This window comes from Tympanuchus pallidicinctus, unplaced genomic scaffold, assembly GCF_026119805.1.
Source record: "Tympanuchus pallidicinctus isolate F22 unplaced genomic scaffold, pur_lepc_1.0 scaffold3, whole genome shotgun sequence".
Taxonomy (NCBI): Eukaryota; Metazoa; Chordata; class Aves; order Galliformes; family Phasianidae; genus Tympanuchus; species Tympanuchus pallidicinctus.
Window position 1 is genome coordinate 39,574,239 of NW_026294747.1, and position 18,556 is coordinate 39,592,794.

At 38.4% G+C, this 18,556-nt stretch overlaps 1 protein-coding gene across 16 annotated transcripts in view; it reads left to right on the forward strand.

Annotated features, from left to right (window-relative positions):
- The window catches only part of NRXN3 (neurexin 3), a 943,812-nt gene that overhangs the window by 837,222 nt on the left and 88,034 nt on the right, over positions 1–18,556 (forward strand). For all 16 annotated transcript variants that reach the window (XM_052693472.1, XM_052693473.1, XM_052693470.1 and 13 more), the window contains one exon: positions 501–808. In XM_052693472.1, the coding sequence (XP_052549432.1) occupies positions 501–808 (308 nt within the window). The remainder of the gene's footprint in view (positions 1–500; positions 809–18,556) is intronic.

Consider the following 18,556-nt stretch of genomic DNA (forward strand, 5'->3'; position numbering starts at 1 on the left):
ACCCCTCAACACCTTTGCAATGTTAAAAATGGTTTTACGAGACAATTCCACACTTTGACCAGTCAAAAGGGAAGGTTTTTTTAATGGGTTTTAAAAGGTTTTCAAAAAGGTTTTTTAAAGCTTGATAGGTACTGTGATTTGAATTAATAGCAGGAAAAAAAAAAAAAAACACATATTGAAGTCTTTTTAGTAGTTAAAGATTGGTCCAATTCTAAAGAAGTGGGTTCAGGTTTCTGACTGTATCATAGCTCCTCTGGATTTTTGATGCACAAGTGGCTATTGATGGATGAGGGTTCAGGCGTTCTTGCTTTCAAAATAATCTCTATTATTAATGAATCACAGGCAATACATTTTCATATTCTATTTCTACCCTACAGTCTTCATAAACACTGAGAATGAATCTATTTCTTTGTTGTCTATCATTTCTGGCCAGGATTCAATGTAAGGTACAAAGTAAAGGAAATGTCTAGCAATAATGTTGTTCCACCCCCCTTCACTAGGACGACAGTTAACGATCTTCAACACCCAGGCGCAAATAGCCATAGGAGGAAAAGACAGAGGGCGTCTCTTCCAAGGCCAACTCTCCGGTCTCTATTACAATGGCTTGAAAGTGTTGAACATGGCAGCAGAGAACAACCCTAACATTAAAATCAATGGAAGTGTCCGTCTTGTCGGGGAGGTCCCTTCCATCTTGGGAACAACACCCACAACCTCTGTGCCACCAGAAATGTCTACTACTGTCATGGAAACCACAACTACGATGGCCACCACTACAACCCGAAAAAATCGTTCACCACCTAGCATCCAGGTGAGTCAATTGGTCTTGGATGTTTCCTTGGGTTCTTAATTAATCTCATTTCTCTGCTCATTTGTAAGTTCACTAGAACTGTTATCTGAATCATGTTCCACTCTTAATGTTTTTATGAAGATAAGTCAACACACAGTGTGCTGTCCTCTTGTGTTGGTGAACAAACTCAATGAATTACATGTATTTATAATAATGTAATAATAACAGATTTTTCTCCTGTTCAACTGCAACCATATTTAGGTAAGTAAAATTGCTCCAAAGGAAATTAGAACAAGATTTTAAATGTTTTTTCAGTTGGATATACTGTGAAATGTATTGCTAAGAGAGTAACAAAGCCTTATAGGGGGGTGTGCGTATGGTTATTTATCACTATGATACCATATACTGCTGCAACACTGATGTTCATAATGGAGTGAAAAGCAGTGGAGCATTACATCCTGATTGAGCCATTTTTCATTTTCCTTTTACAGCCTTCACACCATCTAGATCACTTTCTTGCAAAATGAAGTTGCTCCAACATAGAGCAATTTCAGCATCTTTGGTAAAACACATTCTTATGATAAATAGATCTCAGATAGTCTAGCCAGATTGTACCAACATAGTGTGTTCATACCTAAAAATGCAGAGGTTTTGAACTACTTATTTGGTTATACCCAGACAGTGGTATTGATTAGAAATAAAAACCTTATATTTGCTCTTCTTGTATGCGTAGGTTAAAGAATAACGTAAATAATCAGTTGAGTAGTGGATTAGTATTTCAAAATGATTTATTTCAGTAGTATATTATCACGGTATTAACTAGGATGAAGTACATGTTCTAAAATTTTTATTTACATAAGATCCTCATCAAGTTGAAGTAATGTGCTTTTGTTGGTACTCATGTATACTGACTGAGACACTACCTAGTGATTATCGATCATAGAGTGCCTTCATTAAACCCCCAGAGAAAGGTATTTTTTTGTCCAGTTTGAGAAAAAAATTTAAATGATTCCATTTCCTTCTCTGAAAAATTTCTTCTGCTTGAAATGGAAGAACCTAATGAAATAAAGTACTTTGAAATCTAGAATCATGCAAGTAACACACTTGTCTTCTACTGTTTCAGAAGATTTCATCAGTTACTGGTTGTGTTTGTGTATATATGGGTATTCTCTTTATTTTAAATCTAGCACTGATCACTGAGGTTATGAAAAATTGTCCTCTTAACTATATTAGGAAGTCAGGCCACGCCCAGAGCGCTGTGTTCAGTTCTGGGTTCCCAAGCATAAAAGAGATATGGAACTAGTAGAGATGGTCTAGAAAAGGACCTCTGAGGTGGCTAAAGGACTGATACATCTGTCCTATGAGGAGAATTTCAGAGAGCTGTGGAACCATTCCGCCTGGATAAAAGAAGGCTCAGTACAAATACAACAAATGTGAACAAATACAGTAAGGGAGGATATAGAAAAGACATAGACAGTCTCTTTTCAGTGCTACCTGGTGACAGGACAAGAGGCAACCAGTACAAACTATATGCTGTAGGTTCTGTCTGAGCATCAGGAAGTGTTTTTTCACTGTGTGGGTAAGAGCTTTTGAGTCTCCGTTCTTGAAAGGGAGATCTTTAAAAGCCACCAAGTCTGCTCTGGATGTCCCTGCTTGAGCAGGGATTGGACCAGATGGAAAGAGAGGTCCTTTCCAACATCAACCATTCTGCAGTTCTATCAGTTATTTTTGCTGCAGCAGAAAAATGAATTTCAAGCCAAGTTTTAGTGTTGCCCCAACAACTTTGGCACTACATCCAGTTGGTAGCAGGACTGAATTATGAGACTCAAACACTCAGTAATCATTTTTAAAAGTTGCAGCCAAATAAAGAGAAATTACTCAAGGTTTCTTCTCTGTTTGTCATAAACTGTGAAAGAATTAGTGTTCCTTCTCCTCAAAAGCTTACTCTAATTTTAGAGAAAATTTTTGTATAATTACATCTCCAGAAGAATGAAGTGTTGACCAGATCCTGCTCTTGTTACTGTAGTTTATTGGAGATTTTCTATGATTTATAAAGTTAACAGAACTGTGTTTAGCTATAGGAATGTAACAGAGACTAGTACTGGACTTTAGTGGTCTGAGTGAAGCTGGAAATCACCCTGCAATGTTTGATGAGGAAATCTTCCAGAAAGCTTCCTGCCTAAACTACGTGGTAGTTCAGTGGGCCTATAGAGACCGTTGTATGCCGAAAGTGCATCAAGAAGATTTAATAAAGTGTCAAAGTGCTTCTAAAAACATGGTTAGAGCAATGATTTCCTGGATACACATGCACCACAACAAATGGTCTCATCTTAGATGATATTAAAGCAATAACTCTTTGACACTTCATACTGCCCACTGAAAGCAAGATAAAAGTCAATATGTATCTCCATTACAAGTTTCTGCATTTCAATACTGGGACATTTTATTGCTGCCACAGCACAAATGGCTCTACTTTCTTCCTTACTTTTGGTAGAATTTGATTCTGTCAGCTTGCAATGCATTATTTCTGCAGTAAAAGTGAGAAGAAATCGTCATTTTCTTTTTGGGCAGTATCTCCAGCTGTGGTTTTGAGATGCCTAATGGTTGTTTTATCTTGCTAGTGTTAGACATCACCGTTGTCAGGCCTGCTTACAACTTCAGTTCTAAGTGGTAGAAAAATCAAATAGAACGAGTATGCTCTTTGGGGAATGTTAAATATAGCCACCTGGGGCTATGGGCAGTTATTTATTACCCTACTCCAGGTTTTCTCCCCTGTTTTCCTCAGAAATAAACATTTTTTCTTTACTTTCAAGGCCTTTCTGTTTAGCCCCTCCCCTTCCCATGCTTATCAGTATTATTATTTTTTGGGGGAGGCTCACGTTAAATTTGATCATAAGAATCTTTCTGCTTCCAGTTGACTGTTTGCAAGGCAGAACTAGGTTATACTTCCAGTGTTACTGAAACCTTCCTTTAACTATGTTGAAAAAGTTTTCAGTGGTTATGCTGATGATGTTCTGGGGTAGCTGTTTATCAAGCTTATGAATATTGTCACATTTTTCATCCCTTTATTCTCTTTATTCAATTTACCTGTATCTATTTGCAATATAATGTTTTATACTTAAATTGAAAACTCTGTGAGTTCAAAATGAACAAATTCTGCATGAGTACACTACTTAACATAGAAGCATTCTGATTCGTTGCAGAAATGCCAGCTAAGATACAAAGAAAACTATCTAATACCTAATGTCAAAAATCAGGTTAAATAACTATTCTTACTGTATTAGAACAGTCTGTGCTATTTGAATTGCTCATTTTCATATGTAAGAAGTTAAAACTTCTCCTTTTTGAAATGTATATAAAGCTTGTGCAAAATTCAAGATCCATCATCCCAAAGTGATACAAAATCCAAAACAATTTTAGTAGGATTTAGGTTTACATATCACTTGTTGGTAAATACAAAACAGCATAACTGCAAACTTCTGTTTGTACTGTACATCAGAATATCTCCTGTAATTTGTTAACACTGCCAGTAGTGTTTTAGACTACAGTTTTACTTAATGAAAATGGGAAAATGAAATGTTTTAAAAATACACTGCATATACACAGACCAGTGACACACTATACAGTATGTTAAGCTCACAGACTATAGTGGGATATGGTCTTAAACAAACATCCAAAGCAAAGAAAAATGTTACTGGAAATATCATGTGGCAATAACGTTAATATTTAAAATATCTATAACTTAATTATATTTCAAAACGTATACTATGTCTGCAAGGAAATGAAACTCAGTTTAGTGGAAGACAAGAAGAATTTGTTTGAGAAATGGGTGAGATGTATAACTTCATAGTAGTAAAATTGCTGATAGGAATGTGTCTGTGATTCAAATATCCTTCAGAGTGGTCCTGAAGGAAAATAAAAAGAGATCTGCTTCAGATAAGCTTCTTGGAGATTCTAGGGCTCACTGACCTGGGACAGGCCCTTAATATGTCTGCTCCATGGCTTGGATAGCTGGTGTCATAAGACCAAAACCATGGAAAAATTTCTGTGGAAAAGAAATCAGTACCCTTCTGGGAGGTCAGATGGGTAATTGCCCAGTGATGTGGTAGATGTTTTGCCTCTTGAGACTTTCAAGGAGAGGCTGGAGAAGGCCCCATGCAACCTGATTAAAACTGTGGATGTCCCTTTTTCATTGCAGGGGAGTTGGACTAGATGGCTTTCAGAGGTCCCTTCCAACTCTAAGGATTCTGTGATTCTGTGATTATGCTGTCCATGAGGAAGCATAAAATATGTACTCTATTGAAGATCTGGTGCATGTCTTAATTTCTTGTAAGGATAAGGATAATGATGCTTGCCAAACTGTTCAAATATAGCTTGGAATTTAAAATAATAAATTATTTGTGGGTGTTTTCAGCTGTGATCTTAAAGTGACAACATTACAGTGTATGACATATATTATGCAGAATATTCTTTATAAAGAATAAAGATTTCTATCCATTATCCATGTAGAGTGCTCAGCCCACTGGTATGTTCCAGAATAAGTTTCTCAACCTTTGATTTTAACCATTAGGCATTCCAGCCTGTTAAATTTATTTTAGACGGAGGCTCCAATAATCTTGATTAATGTCTTTCCAGAATATGCAGGTCCAGGCTAAATCCTTTCTTTCTGTGTATCTCACAAAGGAAAACAGCACAGATTTGTCAGTCTAATTAGACATTTTCAGTCAACTAAGACAAATACAGTTGTGTCACTCTTTGATCTTGCCAAGCTACTTTCTTTAATACTCACAGATAATAACTTATGGGGAAATAGACTGGTCTTTAATTTACTTTTTGCTTCTTATAAGTCACTAGTGACATTTTCATTCAAAGACTGTAAAGTTCTAATGAAAAAAAGCTTTTTTCTTGGTATCTGCTTTAAAGATGGACTTCATTGGTCTGTTGGTACTGTTTGAGAATTAGGTGGTCTGGCTTTTGTGCCTCCTTTGCTGCTTTTTCCTGAACTGCTTTTTTCCTAAAGAGACCAGAAATTCTGTCTTGTACCTTCTTTCAGACTAGCATCCTCTGACCAGCAGTCGTATTGAGTGAGATCATAGATTTACATTTCAGCAGCATAACACACAAAATAGGATTTGGCTATTCAATGTCACATCTTTTCTGAAGAGATATGATCATAATGTGGTTTGGAAGCTGGAGGGGAGGATAAATTATATTTATTGATGTAGTGATCAGGATATTCAAATTAGCTCTTATGATTTGAAATATGATCCTATATTTTCATTATTTCATTCACCTTCTGCAGAAGATACGTGTGCTGCACTTCTGGATCCAAGGTTTCAATATCCATCCAAAAAGAGAACATAATTTTACTGTATTATTATTTTTCTGATCTTCCTTGCTTCCAGATGCTAGCAGGTACTGACAATAGAAATAAACTTAGTTCTGTAATTCTCCTAAGCACAACTACACTAGCACAGATCATTGCATTTGTAAAACAGCTCATTTATGTGCTGATGATTGCTGTCATTTATTGACATTATCGGCAGTGTTATTTGAACATTGAACTTGATAACTATTGTGAGTTCCAAATGGAGACAACTCTTGCATGACTCCTTGGAGAGACTTCATTGATGATATGTGTAGCAAACTTGAGTGTCACAATTTGGTGCACACAGTGTTTTCTCAGCATATGGCTTACACTCGCTTTGGTTAACCTATTTTCATGTAGTGATATTGTCATGTAGTTTCTTGAGCATCTTCTCTGTGGGTCCTACTGAGAATCCACATTTTCTATTTATTCAGGCTAAGAAAGGACTGAGTTAGCTAATTGATTTGTACAATGATTGAGTTTACATTGTCTTAAACATGCAGATAGGAACAGCTGCATGGGAGTTGTAGTAAAATATCAATTGGTTTTGAAACGGCCACTAATTTCTACTCTACTATGAATTTTTGAAATGAAATGTTGGGCCAATGTATGAGGAAGAGACCTGGGCTAGCACTTTTTTAGAAATTTCAACTTTTTTTTTTTTTAGATTTTCACTGGTAAAATTTCTTCTTGTCAAGAGCTACTTGAAATATTCCCTTGATTTCAGATGACCAAATGCATGTTTTTTTCTGTAATAAAATAAGAATCTGTAATAACAGCTCTAGTAAACTGATGTGGATCTTCTTAAGACAGGCAGTTATTAATTTCTCAGAAAGTATGCTTAATCACATCACTGTGCACTTTTTTTTTAAGGCACATGATCCATTTGTGCATTTAGACATGTCATCTGCCCTGCCACAATGGATTCTTGTAAGTTACATGGAAGATTGTTTTCCAAATCTGATTAATACAGTATTCAGGACTAAAGCTGCTATAGTTGACCATACATTTGATCACAAGCAAAATGACAGTATAGGAAAAGTGTTTTGTTCTAGGCTGGTTGCGCAGCAACAATGTGTGATAAAGACTTCCAATACTGCAAAAGCAACTGGTTAGGATTAAATGATGTACAGTGAATGGTTGTAGTTTAAATATAGTTGTGGGATTGGATCACATATTGTTAGAGTGTATCTGCTCTGCTTGCTATTTTTATATAAAAGGAAGGAAAACGCCTAGAAGCTGCAGACATTGCCAGAAAGCTTCCAGTGCATACAGTTCCATTTGGATTTTTTTCTTTTTTTTTACAAGACTGGCTGAGAGGTGGGAATGTACTTCTTACCTTTCCTAACTTATATATGGATTACTGTATTGAATTTAGAAAAATATCTAAGCTGTTGTGACAGATCCACTTTCTGAAATCACCTAATTAATGCACTGGGTTTTATGATGTTGTTAACTAGCAAAAAGCAGGATTTTGCTAGTTTCATCTGTAGGTAGATGGACACATCTGTAGATTAATTGTCGCTAATTTACAATATATGTCTATCATGGTATGTCTCGTAAAAATAACTATTAGGAAAATGAGTTATGTAATTACCATTACTTTTTCTTCTATTTTAGACAGTTTAAGAGCCGGTGGGATGTAATTCATTTTGACTTCAATAATTACTTCTATTATAATCTTTAAGATAAGAATTTGTTTACAGTTTGTTACAAAATTTCTGCAGGAAAATAAAGCCTGAGTGGTGAGGACTTAGGATTCCAGTTTCCTTGGTACTGCAGATGCTCCCCTTGTGCTTTCTGAGAGTGTGTTTTTGGAGAAAATTTGGTCTTTTTGTCTCTTTGCTCTTATTGCTTTGAGGTTTTCTATTGGTGCTATGCTGCCTCTTTTATCGTGTCTGGGATTGGACATACCTAAAGAAATACTGTGGGTAAAAACAGTTCCAGGCATAGTGATAATTTGTTAGGAGTCCTGAGCCAGAGAGTAAGGAATATTAGGAATACCCTGGTGGCTAAATCTATCAAAATGAATAGAGAAAAAATAACTATTGAGCTATAGAAAAGGAAATAATCCAGAGTACAAGATTATATCTTTCTCATAAAGATATGGGAAGGAAACAGCAAGACTTGAATGTGAAGAGTGACATGGCTAGAAGCAGTAGGATGATGCTTTAGGCAACTCTATTTTGATTAGACAAAGATTTGGAGAAGAGAGATAATCTTACGTGGCTTAATAGCCACTCTTCTACTTTTTAATCTCTCCTTTTGCGAATTTCTGTCTTTGCTACGGATAAAGGGAAGTCTTTTTTGCCAAGCTGGCAGGGATTTATTTCAGTAGGGCTGTTGGCAACCGTACTCTGAGGACCCATGGCTTCTACCATAGCAGTGCACAGTCAGGCTGGGTTGAACTGTCATACATTTTAATAATGCCATGCGAAAACCACCTCTTCTCATTTGCTACAGCTCTTTTCTGTTAACTGCTTTGGAGCAGGAAAACTCACTTTTAATGTACAGAGTCAGGTCAGGTAAGGAGAAAAACATGCTATACTTCTAAGATTCGAGCAATATCCTCAATGCCCAAGCCGTATAGAGAGATTTGCTCAAATAGTTTCAATTTAGCTTGATTATAGTGTTCTTTTTTTTCTGAAAGATGACCTCCAATGAAACTGTAAGGACATGAATGATTTTAATCTGTGGTAACAATGGAGAACCAGTCCTGACCAACTCCAATAGCATAAATATACAAAATGACATTATCCTGCTAACTCCCTCCCTGCTGCCTGAGCACACACACACAGTCAGTAGCACACAGCAAAATTCAAATTGGTCTTTATCTTTCATCTACTTCCCCAGTGATTAATGCTGCTCTTACTGGGAGACTAATCAAATGAGGGGAAATACGGAGAAAGAAATATGTGTTTCTTAGACTATCATTATCGGTTTATTATTTATTTAATATATTTTCCTCCTGTTAAAAGAATGTAATGTACTGACACAGCAGGAGTGAAGAGAGTCCAGAGCAGATTTGGAGGCAAGAAGATGAATGGGCCAGGCCTCTGCAAGTGGAACATGGAAATTTTGCGGGAAGGTAGTGAGCTACTGAGCTGCTGTCGGATTGTGGCATTTTACCTAGAAAAACAAGAGGCTGTAGTGCTGTCAGCACTGGTCCTGAACTGGTCCTGAACCAGAAACCTACTGGCTTCTAAATTCAGGTCCTTTGCATAAAAGCTGTCAACAAGCCTCTTCTCTATATTGTTCTTTATTTTCCCTATATGATGGGGAGGGGGAGGGAACAAAAAGATCTATTGGTCCTTGTTCTGTCTCATAGACAAGTTTATAGGCACAATAATGATAATAGGGATAACACTCTGAAAATTCCCCCCAAGTGTGGTATTCTCTCTCCCTCCCTTTTGACCTGTCCTTGGTGTTATCCATTCATAGTGGTGCTATGAACCTCTAGTTCTAGCTTTGATCCTACAGATCCATACAGCACGGAGCAGAAAATTTATTCTGAGCAGTACTTAAAACAAAACAAAACAAGATTATTTGAATTGGTATGACTTAGATTTAAGTAGAACATCTGATTTCAGAGTGAATAGGAATGGATCTTAATTGTCTTGCTTCTTCAGGATCTTAAAAAAGCAGACTTAAAGAAAAACACCCAAACAGGCATGGGTATTGAACTGTGGCACTACATATAATTTTTGCTACTGAAGAACTTGCTATATGCTTTCTCTAAGCTTCATGTGTGCTTCTTTTTTTCTTTTTTTTTTTTTTTTTCCCCATTGAGAAGACACATGCAGAAAGGAGCACTTGTAGTAGTAATAATTTGTTTGGGATCAAGTGTCATATATCCTCTTTCCTTGTTTCTTACTTGTTTTAACAAGTGCAGCCACTTGGCTTTTTTAAAATATATTCTTTCTCTTGCTGAGATTATTGTGTTAGGTATCAAAAATGAGATTAGACTAAAAGAGTGACTTGGTATCTATACTATAGGAATATATTTTCATATGATCAGTACTCTATTTCATCACTTTTTACTGTTGGCATAATGTTTTCTGTCTTCACAGGGTAGATTCAAGAATTGCAAACAAGAGACCAAAGCTTAGGCATAATTGTCTTAGCTCTTAGTTTAGGCAGCAGAGAATCCAATTGTTCTCTGCTGGAGCAGTGCTCTCTTTTTTTTATTCATGCTTACATTAGCATGTGGATCTCCAGTGCCCAGGTTTGTTTCGTTGTGATGGACACAACCTACTGGAAATACTGGGAAGGATTTTCAGCTGCTTGATATAAAAAGATGTGGCGTGGTGGAAAGCATAGATAAAGATGGGAGGAGGAAGGAAGATGGTTATACGCAGTGTGCTGTGTGGAGGGCTGTGTGTATGGCTTAGAAAGATCAGCAATGGCTCAGAAAGATCAGCAGTAGTGAGAGCTTGCAAAGAGCTTCTTCTCCCACCTCATTTCAGACTAATTGGAAAGCATTGTTGCTTTCCTGAAGATGAATAATTCTTTGGTGCTCAGATGGCTAATTACACATTGTCCTTCTGTTTGTGGACTCAAGCATAGAGAAATTTCTGGTTGTTTGGCTGTAACATTTGTTACCCTGGCAAGAACCAAGAAAAACTTACAATCTGCTTCAAAAAGGTTTGGTGCTTTTCAGATTGCCTTTCTGTTAATGGTTGCAAGTTGTTTGCTTTCTCTTTCCTTAACTTAAGCCATGGAAATGGCGTTACCTCCTGCTCCATATGTTCCCTGTGAGGAGGCAAAGAAGAAGTTGGAAAGGAGGGTAAGATCTTGGAGGTGGATTGCTAAGCACAATCTGCAGTGTTTCTCCTTAGGAGATGCTGTAGCAATTGGATGGAACTGCGGCCCTGCAGTCTGTGCTTTCCCCATTTCTGACAGTTTGTTCTACACTATGAACTAGGTCTCTGGCTAAGATTCTGAATCTGAATTGCCTCTCACTCAATTACTTTCTCTGTAGAATTTGAGGACCTCTTCTGCTGCAGGTTTTGGCAGGCATTTGTGCTCTTCCACTTACTGTTGCAGTAGTGAAGTCTGGACATCGGTGGCTGCCAGAGGATTAGAAAATTAAATGGCATCAGAGCTTCTGCTGTGAGAGGAGAAATAGGATGAAAAGAGGACAATGCAATCAACTTCCTTGAGAGAGCTGCAGACAGAACAGAACAGAGGATGTAAATAGCTGCTTACAACACCAAGGATCATTCTAGAGGCAAAGCGAGACAGTGGCATAAACTGACTCTTCCTCTGCTCCTTTCAGTCTTGGTCACTCTGAATTTACTGTTTGTCTTCTATTCATACCACTTTAATGACAGCAGTAGCTGAAGGTCAGGAGCATTTGGAGATTGTTTAAATTCTTTCCATTATTAGCTGTTCTTTCCTTACTACTTTGGCCATCTGAAGCTGAGAGACAACCCTGGTGGTGGCAATGAATTGTGGCTGTGATAAGGCAGTAATATGTCATCTCTTTCAATGGGCATTATGGAAAAGATATTGAGTGATTAGTAGCATCCATAGTTACAGTCAAATTCTATATGGCAAATTACAGTACTTGTCACACATATTGCCTTGGCATCTGAAAGTCTTTCAGCTTGGTAGCCCATCTAATAGTCTATAAATTCAAACTAAGATTTTGAGGAGAAAAACACTTATGTACATGAAATGAACAATACCCATATTAATTAAATCTCTTTAAGCCAGAAATTCACTTTTTTTTCCTATCAGTAAATTCTATTTATATAATCCTGACTATAATACAGACCGGGAGACAAGATGCTGGAGAGCAGCCTTGGTGGAAGAAATCTTGGTGAACAGCAAATTGAACATAAGTGTGCAGTGTGCCCAGGCAACCAGGGAGGCCAACTGTATCCAGGAGTGTTTCAGCATTGCATTACCAAGTTATGAGAGAAGTGGTTGTCCCACTCTACACTGCACTGGTGTGACCTCATCCTGAGTATTGTGTGCAGTTTTGGGTGCCGTTGTAGAAAAAGGACTCAAAGGAGTGTCCAAATGAGGGTTCAGATGGTGAAGAATCTAGAAGGGAAGGCATATGAGAAGAGGTGGAGGTCCCTTCATTTGTCTAGCCCAGAGAAGAGATGTCTGAGGGGGGGCCTTTCGTGGCCTACAACTCTTCATAAGGGGGAATGGAGGATCAGCGCTGATCTCCTCTCTCTGCTGACCTAGATGGAACTCGAGGGAAAGGCATGAAGATATAACAAAGGAGTAATCAGGTTGAATATCAGAAAAAGGTTCTGTACTGAGAGAAGGTTGTGCACTGGAACAGGCTTCCCAGGGAAGTGATGATGGCACTGATTAGAGTTTAAGAAGTATCTCAGTCATGTGGTTTGATCTTTGGGAAGTCCTGTATAGATCCAGGAGTTGGACTTGATGATCCCTACAGGTCTCTTCCAACTTGGTATATTCTGTGATTCTATGAAATCTCTTTTACTGTAGAACTATAAATTTGATAGTGAGTGTAAGTTCTAGAAAATACAACTTTCTGACTCTTTTTGAAACATGGATAAAAATGATGGTAAAAAAATTAATATGAATTTTATTTTCAAAATTTTCAAAGGTGTCAGAGTTTATGTATAGCCATAATCACTGTTCCTAGAAGTCAAATTTCTTTAATGAAAACCATCATGGCTGTTTAGGGTGTTATTGCATGAGATCCCCTCGGAAACTGTCCTTAGGGACACAGCAACGAATCTGAGCTGGAAGCTCTTTAAGAACACTTTTCTGAGAACAGAAAAGCTCTCCATCCCACACCATAAGAAATCAAGCAGAGGAGACAGAAAACTCCTCAGGCATAGCTGAGCGAGGACCTGCTGGTGAAACTGGGGGATAAGAAGTAAAAGTGTAAGCAGTGGAAGTAAGGATGGATGGCCTGAAAAGAATATAGGGATGCTGTCTGGACATGCATTGATCCTATCAGGAAAACTAGAGCACATATGGAACTGAATTTGGCAAAGGATGTGAAAAATGACAAGAGATTCTCTAAGTACATTGGTAAGAAGAGATAGGGAGTACACACTCCTTTGCCTCTGACAAATGAGAAGGCAGCACTGGCTTCTTCAGACATGAAGAAAGCTGAGGTACTCAACAGGTTCTTTGTCTTGGTCTTCTCTGGCAGTCAGGCTTCCCACACCTCTTGTGTCCCTGAATTTCTAAACTGGGTTTGAGGGAGCAAAATCCCTCCAACTCTAGGAGCAGAGCAAGTCTGAGACCGCCTCATGAGACTGAATGGGTATAAATCTCTGGGGGCCCAATTATTTGCATCCCAGGGTCCAGAAGGAACTGGCTGATGTGATTGACAAGTCACTCTCCATCATATTTGAAAAGTCGTGACTGTCAAGTGAAGTCCCTGATGACTGGGAAAAGAGAAACAACACTACCATTTTAGGAAAGGAAGAAAGGAGAATCTAGGGAACTACAAGCCGATTAGCCTCATGTCTGCGCCTATGGAGAAGATTCTCCTGAGGCACATGTGAGCACGGTTTCAGAAAGGGCAGATTGTGCCTGACAAGTCTGGTGGTCAATATCTCTACATCCAGGTGGAGCCAGTCACAAGTGGTGTTCTCCTGGGGTCTGTTTTGGGACCAGTGCTCTCCAACATCTTTATTAATGGTTGAGAGTGGGACTGAGTGTACCCTCAGCAAGTCTGCAGAGTGGTGCACGTTGACACAATAGAAGATAGGGATGCCATCCAGGGGGACCTGGACAGGCTTGATAAGTGGGCCCATACGAACCTAGTGAGGTTTCAGCAAGGCCAAGTGCAAGGTGTTGTCTCATGTATATATAACCTCTGGAAGAAGAATTAATTGAGAGCATCTTTTTAGAGAAAGATTTAGGGATCCTGGTGGATGAAAACCTGCACACGAGCCAGCAGTGCGCACTGGCAGCCTGAAAGGCCAACTGTATCCTGGGCTGCATCAAAAGAAAGGTGGCATGCAGAGTAAGGAAGGTTAGTGTTCCCCTCTACTATTTTCTTGTGAGGCCCTGGTGGAGTACTATGTCCAGACCTGAGATCTCTAACACAATAAACTGAAAGTTGTTCACGTATACCCTGAAAGAGACATGGACTCTCCTGTAACTCTGTTATGGTGCCCATAGTTGGACAATGTTTTTTTCTCATCATTGCTTATACTGATTCCTACCTAACAGGATCGTCTTCTTCTGGTTGCCTTTTCTGCTCTATTTTAATTTATCTGGCCTAATTATTGTTTGGACAGAGCAGTGACATTTGGGCTGTAACCCACCTGGCAGCTTCAGTGAAACCAGTTTTAACTTGATTGACCTTATTTGGCATCAAAATGTACATATGTATTCAGTCATTCCTGTTCTCAACTCAGAACTTACTTTCCTTCTTGCGTGCAATTTAGGGAAATTTGTAATTCAGTTGATGCCAGATAGAGGGATTTTTCTAAAGCAGCCCCTTTAGCTAAATCTCAGTAGATCTTTGATTCTTTGTTCCGTAGCAAGATAAATGTGTGAATTTCAGAATCCCCTTGACTGAAATTTTCAGTCTCTGGGATGCATAGATGATCTGGAGCCTATTGGAGCATTGTGTGAGTATGCTAACATTAATGAAAACAATATTAACAAAATTTCTCTCCAAAGCACCTTATAAACCTGTATCTGAGGAATGCTAATTATACAATGGCATCTCATTCTTGTTTAATAGTGCATAACTAAGCCAGAAGTGCTGTTCAGTGAAGATGCATTCAATATGGCTATGAGCAAAAACATATAGAAACAATTAACTCAGTTGTCTTTGCATCAGGGCACCACCCCTTAATAAAAATTGCATATTTTAAAAAAAGGTTGCTGAATAGCAAATTATCTCAACAAGACGATTTTCTCAACAATGGCCCCTTCTGACATGAGAGAATCCTTCTCATCTGCCTTTTCTTTCTGTGCTTTGTGTATCTTCTTAACCTGAACAGAGGTTTTTTTCCACAGAGATGAGTAATGGATTTTTAATTTTTTTTTTATTTTTTTGTTTTCCAAGAAAAGGGAGGTAGGTCTGGACAACAGTGAAGCAGTGTCCAAGTCAAGTGTAAATTAATTCCTTTCAGACAGTGGAAAGCCTTTTCCACACTAGTTTGCCACAGTGATTATTGACAAGAAGAAAATTTTAGTTAAGACAAACTAGTTCACATGTGACTCCAGATTAACATGATTTTATTGCTAAGTAGTAATACTGTATATAGTTTTCAGAAGTAGAACTGGGATTCAAGAATGGCACAAGTGTAAAGACAGCACAAGTGGCCAGCTTCAGTGGCAGAATCAGAGAGACAGCAAATCATAAATGTTTGGGACTCAAAGATTTCCCTTACTAAATATTGCAGTTTTATATTCAATCATCTCTAGTCACTCCTTTAACCTGTCTCCTGGCAGAACTGACAGATCAGGAAATCTACTCATAATGAGCTGCTTCAGGTCACAGGCTGTGCTCAGTGCTAGCCTCTGTAGATGAGCTGGTTGCACTGTTTGCTGCTTCCCAAAATGGTGACAGAGAGGTAGAGACACACATTCTTCACTGCCCTTGCTGCAAGGTTCTAACCTCTGACTGGTGGATGGGGCAAACAGCTAGGGATGCTTTCATCTTAAACCACTGCCTCAAGAGTCAAAAACAGTGTCTGTCAGAGCTTTTTGCTATACATGGGGCTATTTCTTAATTTGGCAGTATTTCAATGCCCTTGTAATGGATGCCTTCTTGAAGTTACTCTGCATAGCATTACATTCTGTGGTGCCAAATGGAAATACATATCCAAAGCTTTCAATGGAATACGGTACTTGCTTGAACAGAATATCCATTTCACTAGGTGTATTCACCTAATAACTTATTTCTGGGAGTGCTATTTTTTCTGTGGCAGCTCTGCAACTTTGAAGTCCTTCTTGAACCAGTGAAAGATTTTCATTAGTTGTCAAAGATTTTCATTAAAATGTTCTGTGGCTTTGACCTCATAGACCAAGTTGGCATCCCATGAGAATGGTTTATTCATTGCTCTTTCTGTACCAGGCTGGAATCTTCAGGCTTTTGGGGGCTTAATTTCTCTTTAAGAAAGAAAAGTCAGGTGAGCCTAATTATTTTCCTGCCCAGGAGAGCAATGTTTCTGATTAAAATACACCTCAAATGGCATATCTGCTAGGTCTTCTTGCTAAGGCTGAGATACTTGCTGTGCTGTTCAAGGCTTCTGTAAAAAGATAAGTCCACGTGTGCCTTCCGGTTCTCTGTGTTGTCTTTATCTTTAGACCTGGAAAACATATAAAAGAAAAACCATTCGTGTCAAACTCTGGATTTTTTTCTCCTAAATTAAAAAAAGACTTTCTGAGACATGGTGCACTTCTGAATGACCTCCTCAGTGCTTTTTGAAGCCTCTCCGCTGTGGAGCATTTACATGCTGTCAGTGGCAGCTGTCTTCCCCCAAAGAATTCATAGTACCATAGCTAGACTGTCAGGTCTCTGCCTTAACCTTTTCTGTCTCAGCTTGCTTTTTTTTTTTTTTTCTCCTGATTCCTTTTTTTTCTCCCATCTTATGCCATTACATCACATCACACTGTCTTTCTCCTTTCTCTTGCAGCTCTTCTACAAATCCCCACTACTTTTTCAGTGCTTACACCTTTATTGAAAATTCAGCCGAATACAAAACTTACTCATTAATATAGAATCATGGATGTGGTATTGGTTTTCTGAGTCCCACTAGGAGTCCTGTAGGATCCCCTTCCCCTTTGAAAAAGCTGTGTCCTTCCCACTTCTAGTGGGTTTGCAAAGTGCAGAGATTAAGTTACTCCCTGGAGGGAATGGGAGGCATCTGCCTTGCAGGGCTGCTCCCAGTTTGATTGATGTAACACACAGTAGCTGAGATCCTCAAATGGGCAGATGGTTTAAGAGACCACTGTTACTTACCCAATGCACCTACTTTTGCATATGTATGCTCTGTTTTTCTTGGACAGTCCCTGACTGCTGATTCCCAGAGTGTGAAGATTGACTGCCTCATAACATGATCCTGGCTAAGGATCCTGCAATCACTATTCATGAAAACTCCTATTCCTTCCAGAATGTTTATTAATCAATTTGCCATGGTAATACAACAATACATTTCATAATGTATTGGCATTTATTTGTTTAAAACCAGTTGCTTTTTTTGCCCTAGTTTTATATTACAGGACAGCAAAAACTCAACCTCTCAACCATACCTATTATTTTGTTTTCTGTAATTCAGTCTTCCACCTTTTTCTAAACTAAACCATCCTAATCCATAAAGACTGGCAGCCTAACACAGTATGAAGTGGAGAAGCAGGCTAAGTCAGCCTTCATGTATATGTATATTCTATGTAGAATGCTCGCACTCCCCCACAGCTGCTTACTTCAAAGCTGAATCATATGTCTTCACTGTAGTCACTGTGACTACAGAGTGGTGAAGTCTTCAGATAGCTAGAAATTAAAATAATCTCTTTCAAACAAAAATTAAACTGATGTGAATTAGAAACAACCAAGTACAATAATGAGAAAGCAAGCTTCTAATCTAGTTGTTACTGTATAATACCTTTCCTTCTTTTCTTTTTATGCTCTCTTCAAGAGGAAATAACTCAAGGTCCAGTTTGTAACTGTCATCTGCTGCTTCATGATAGTCTAAGCCTTATGTGATACCTAGTGCAATCAAAGGCCGTTTCTTTTCTGTTATGAAAGCAATGCTTCATTTCACTCTTGAAATAAAGCCCATCTATAGGGGATTTTTGATTACTGTGGAAATAGGTAGGCACAATAATCTGGGATTTGTAGAATTGTGTCTGTTCCATTCAGTGCCTGCTCTCTGCTGGTGAGGGTTTCCTTTCTGCTGAGGAGTCCTGTCTCAGAGGCTCTTGATGCAGACAGACTGTGATCTGATCCTTGCAGCTAGAGTGAGAAAACCTTACATTTGTTCTTGATTGCTGATTGAGTGCTAGAGCAAAACCAAAATTCTGCTCCCCTGGAATTGCTTAAGATCATTCATCAGTTGAAGAAGCTGGGAAAGCAAGAGGCTTTCCTTCTTCTTAAATCCTTTGAATATTCATCTAGAAAGTGAGTCATAAAAAGAGAGGTATAACAGTAAAATGTAGTTTTGAGTTGTATTTAAAAGTGAGAATGCTTCCAAACTCATTCAGGATTGTAGCTGAGTAGAGGAGTTATCTAGTAGCTGCCTCTGGAGATGTCTAGCACTGAAGCTGTCCTTTCTCATTTCTCTCATCCTTCATGCAATCTACCTTCTGTCCTTCATTCCTACCTGTTTGTATTTTTATGGTTACTCCTGCTGCTCAGATGTTAAATATATTCTGCTGTTCAGAGATAGCAAGTACAACCCTTGCCCTTTGCGTTTATGTTCTTTTTCTGTTTTGTT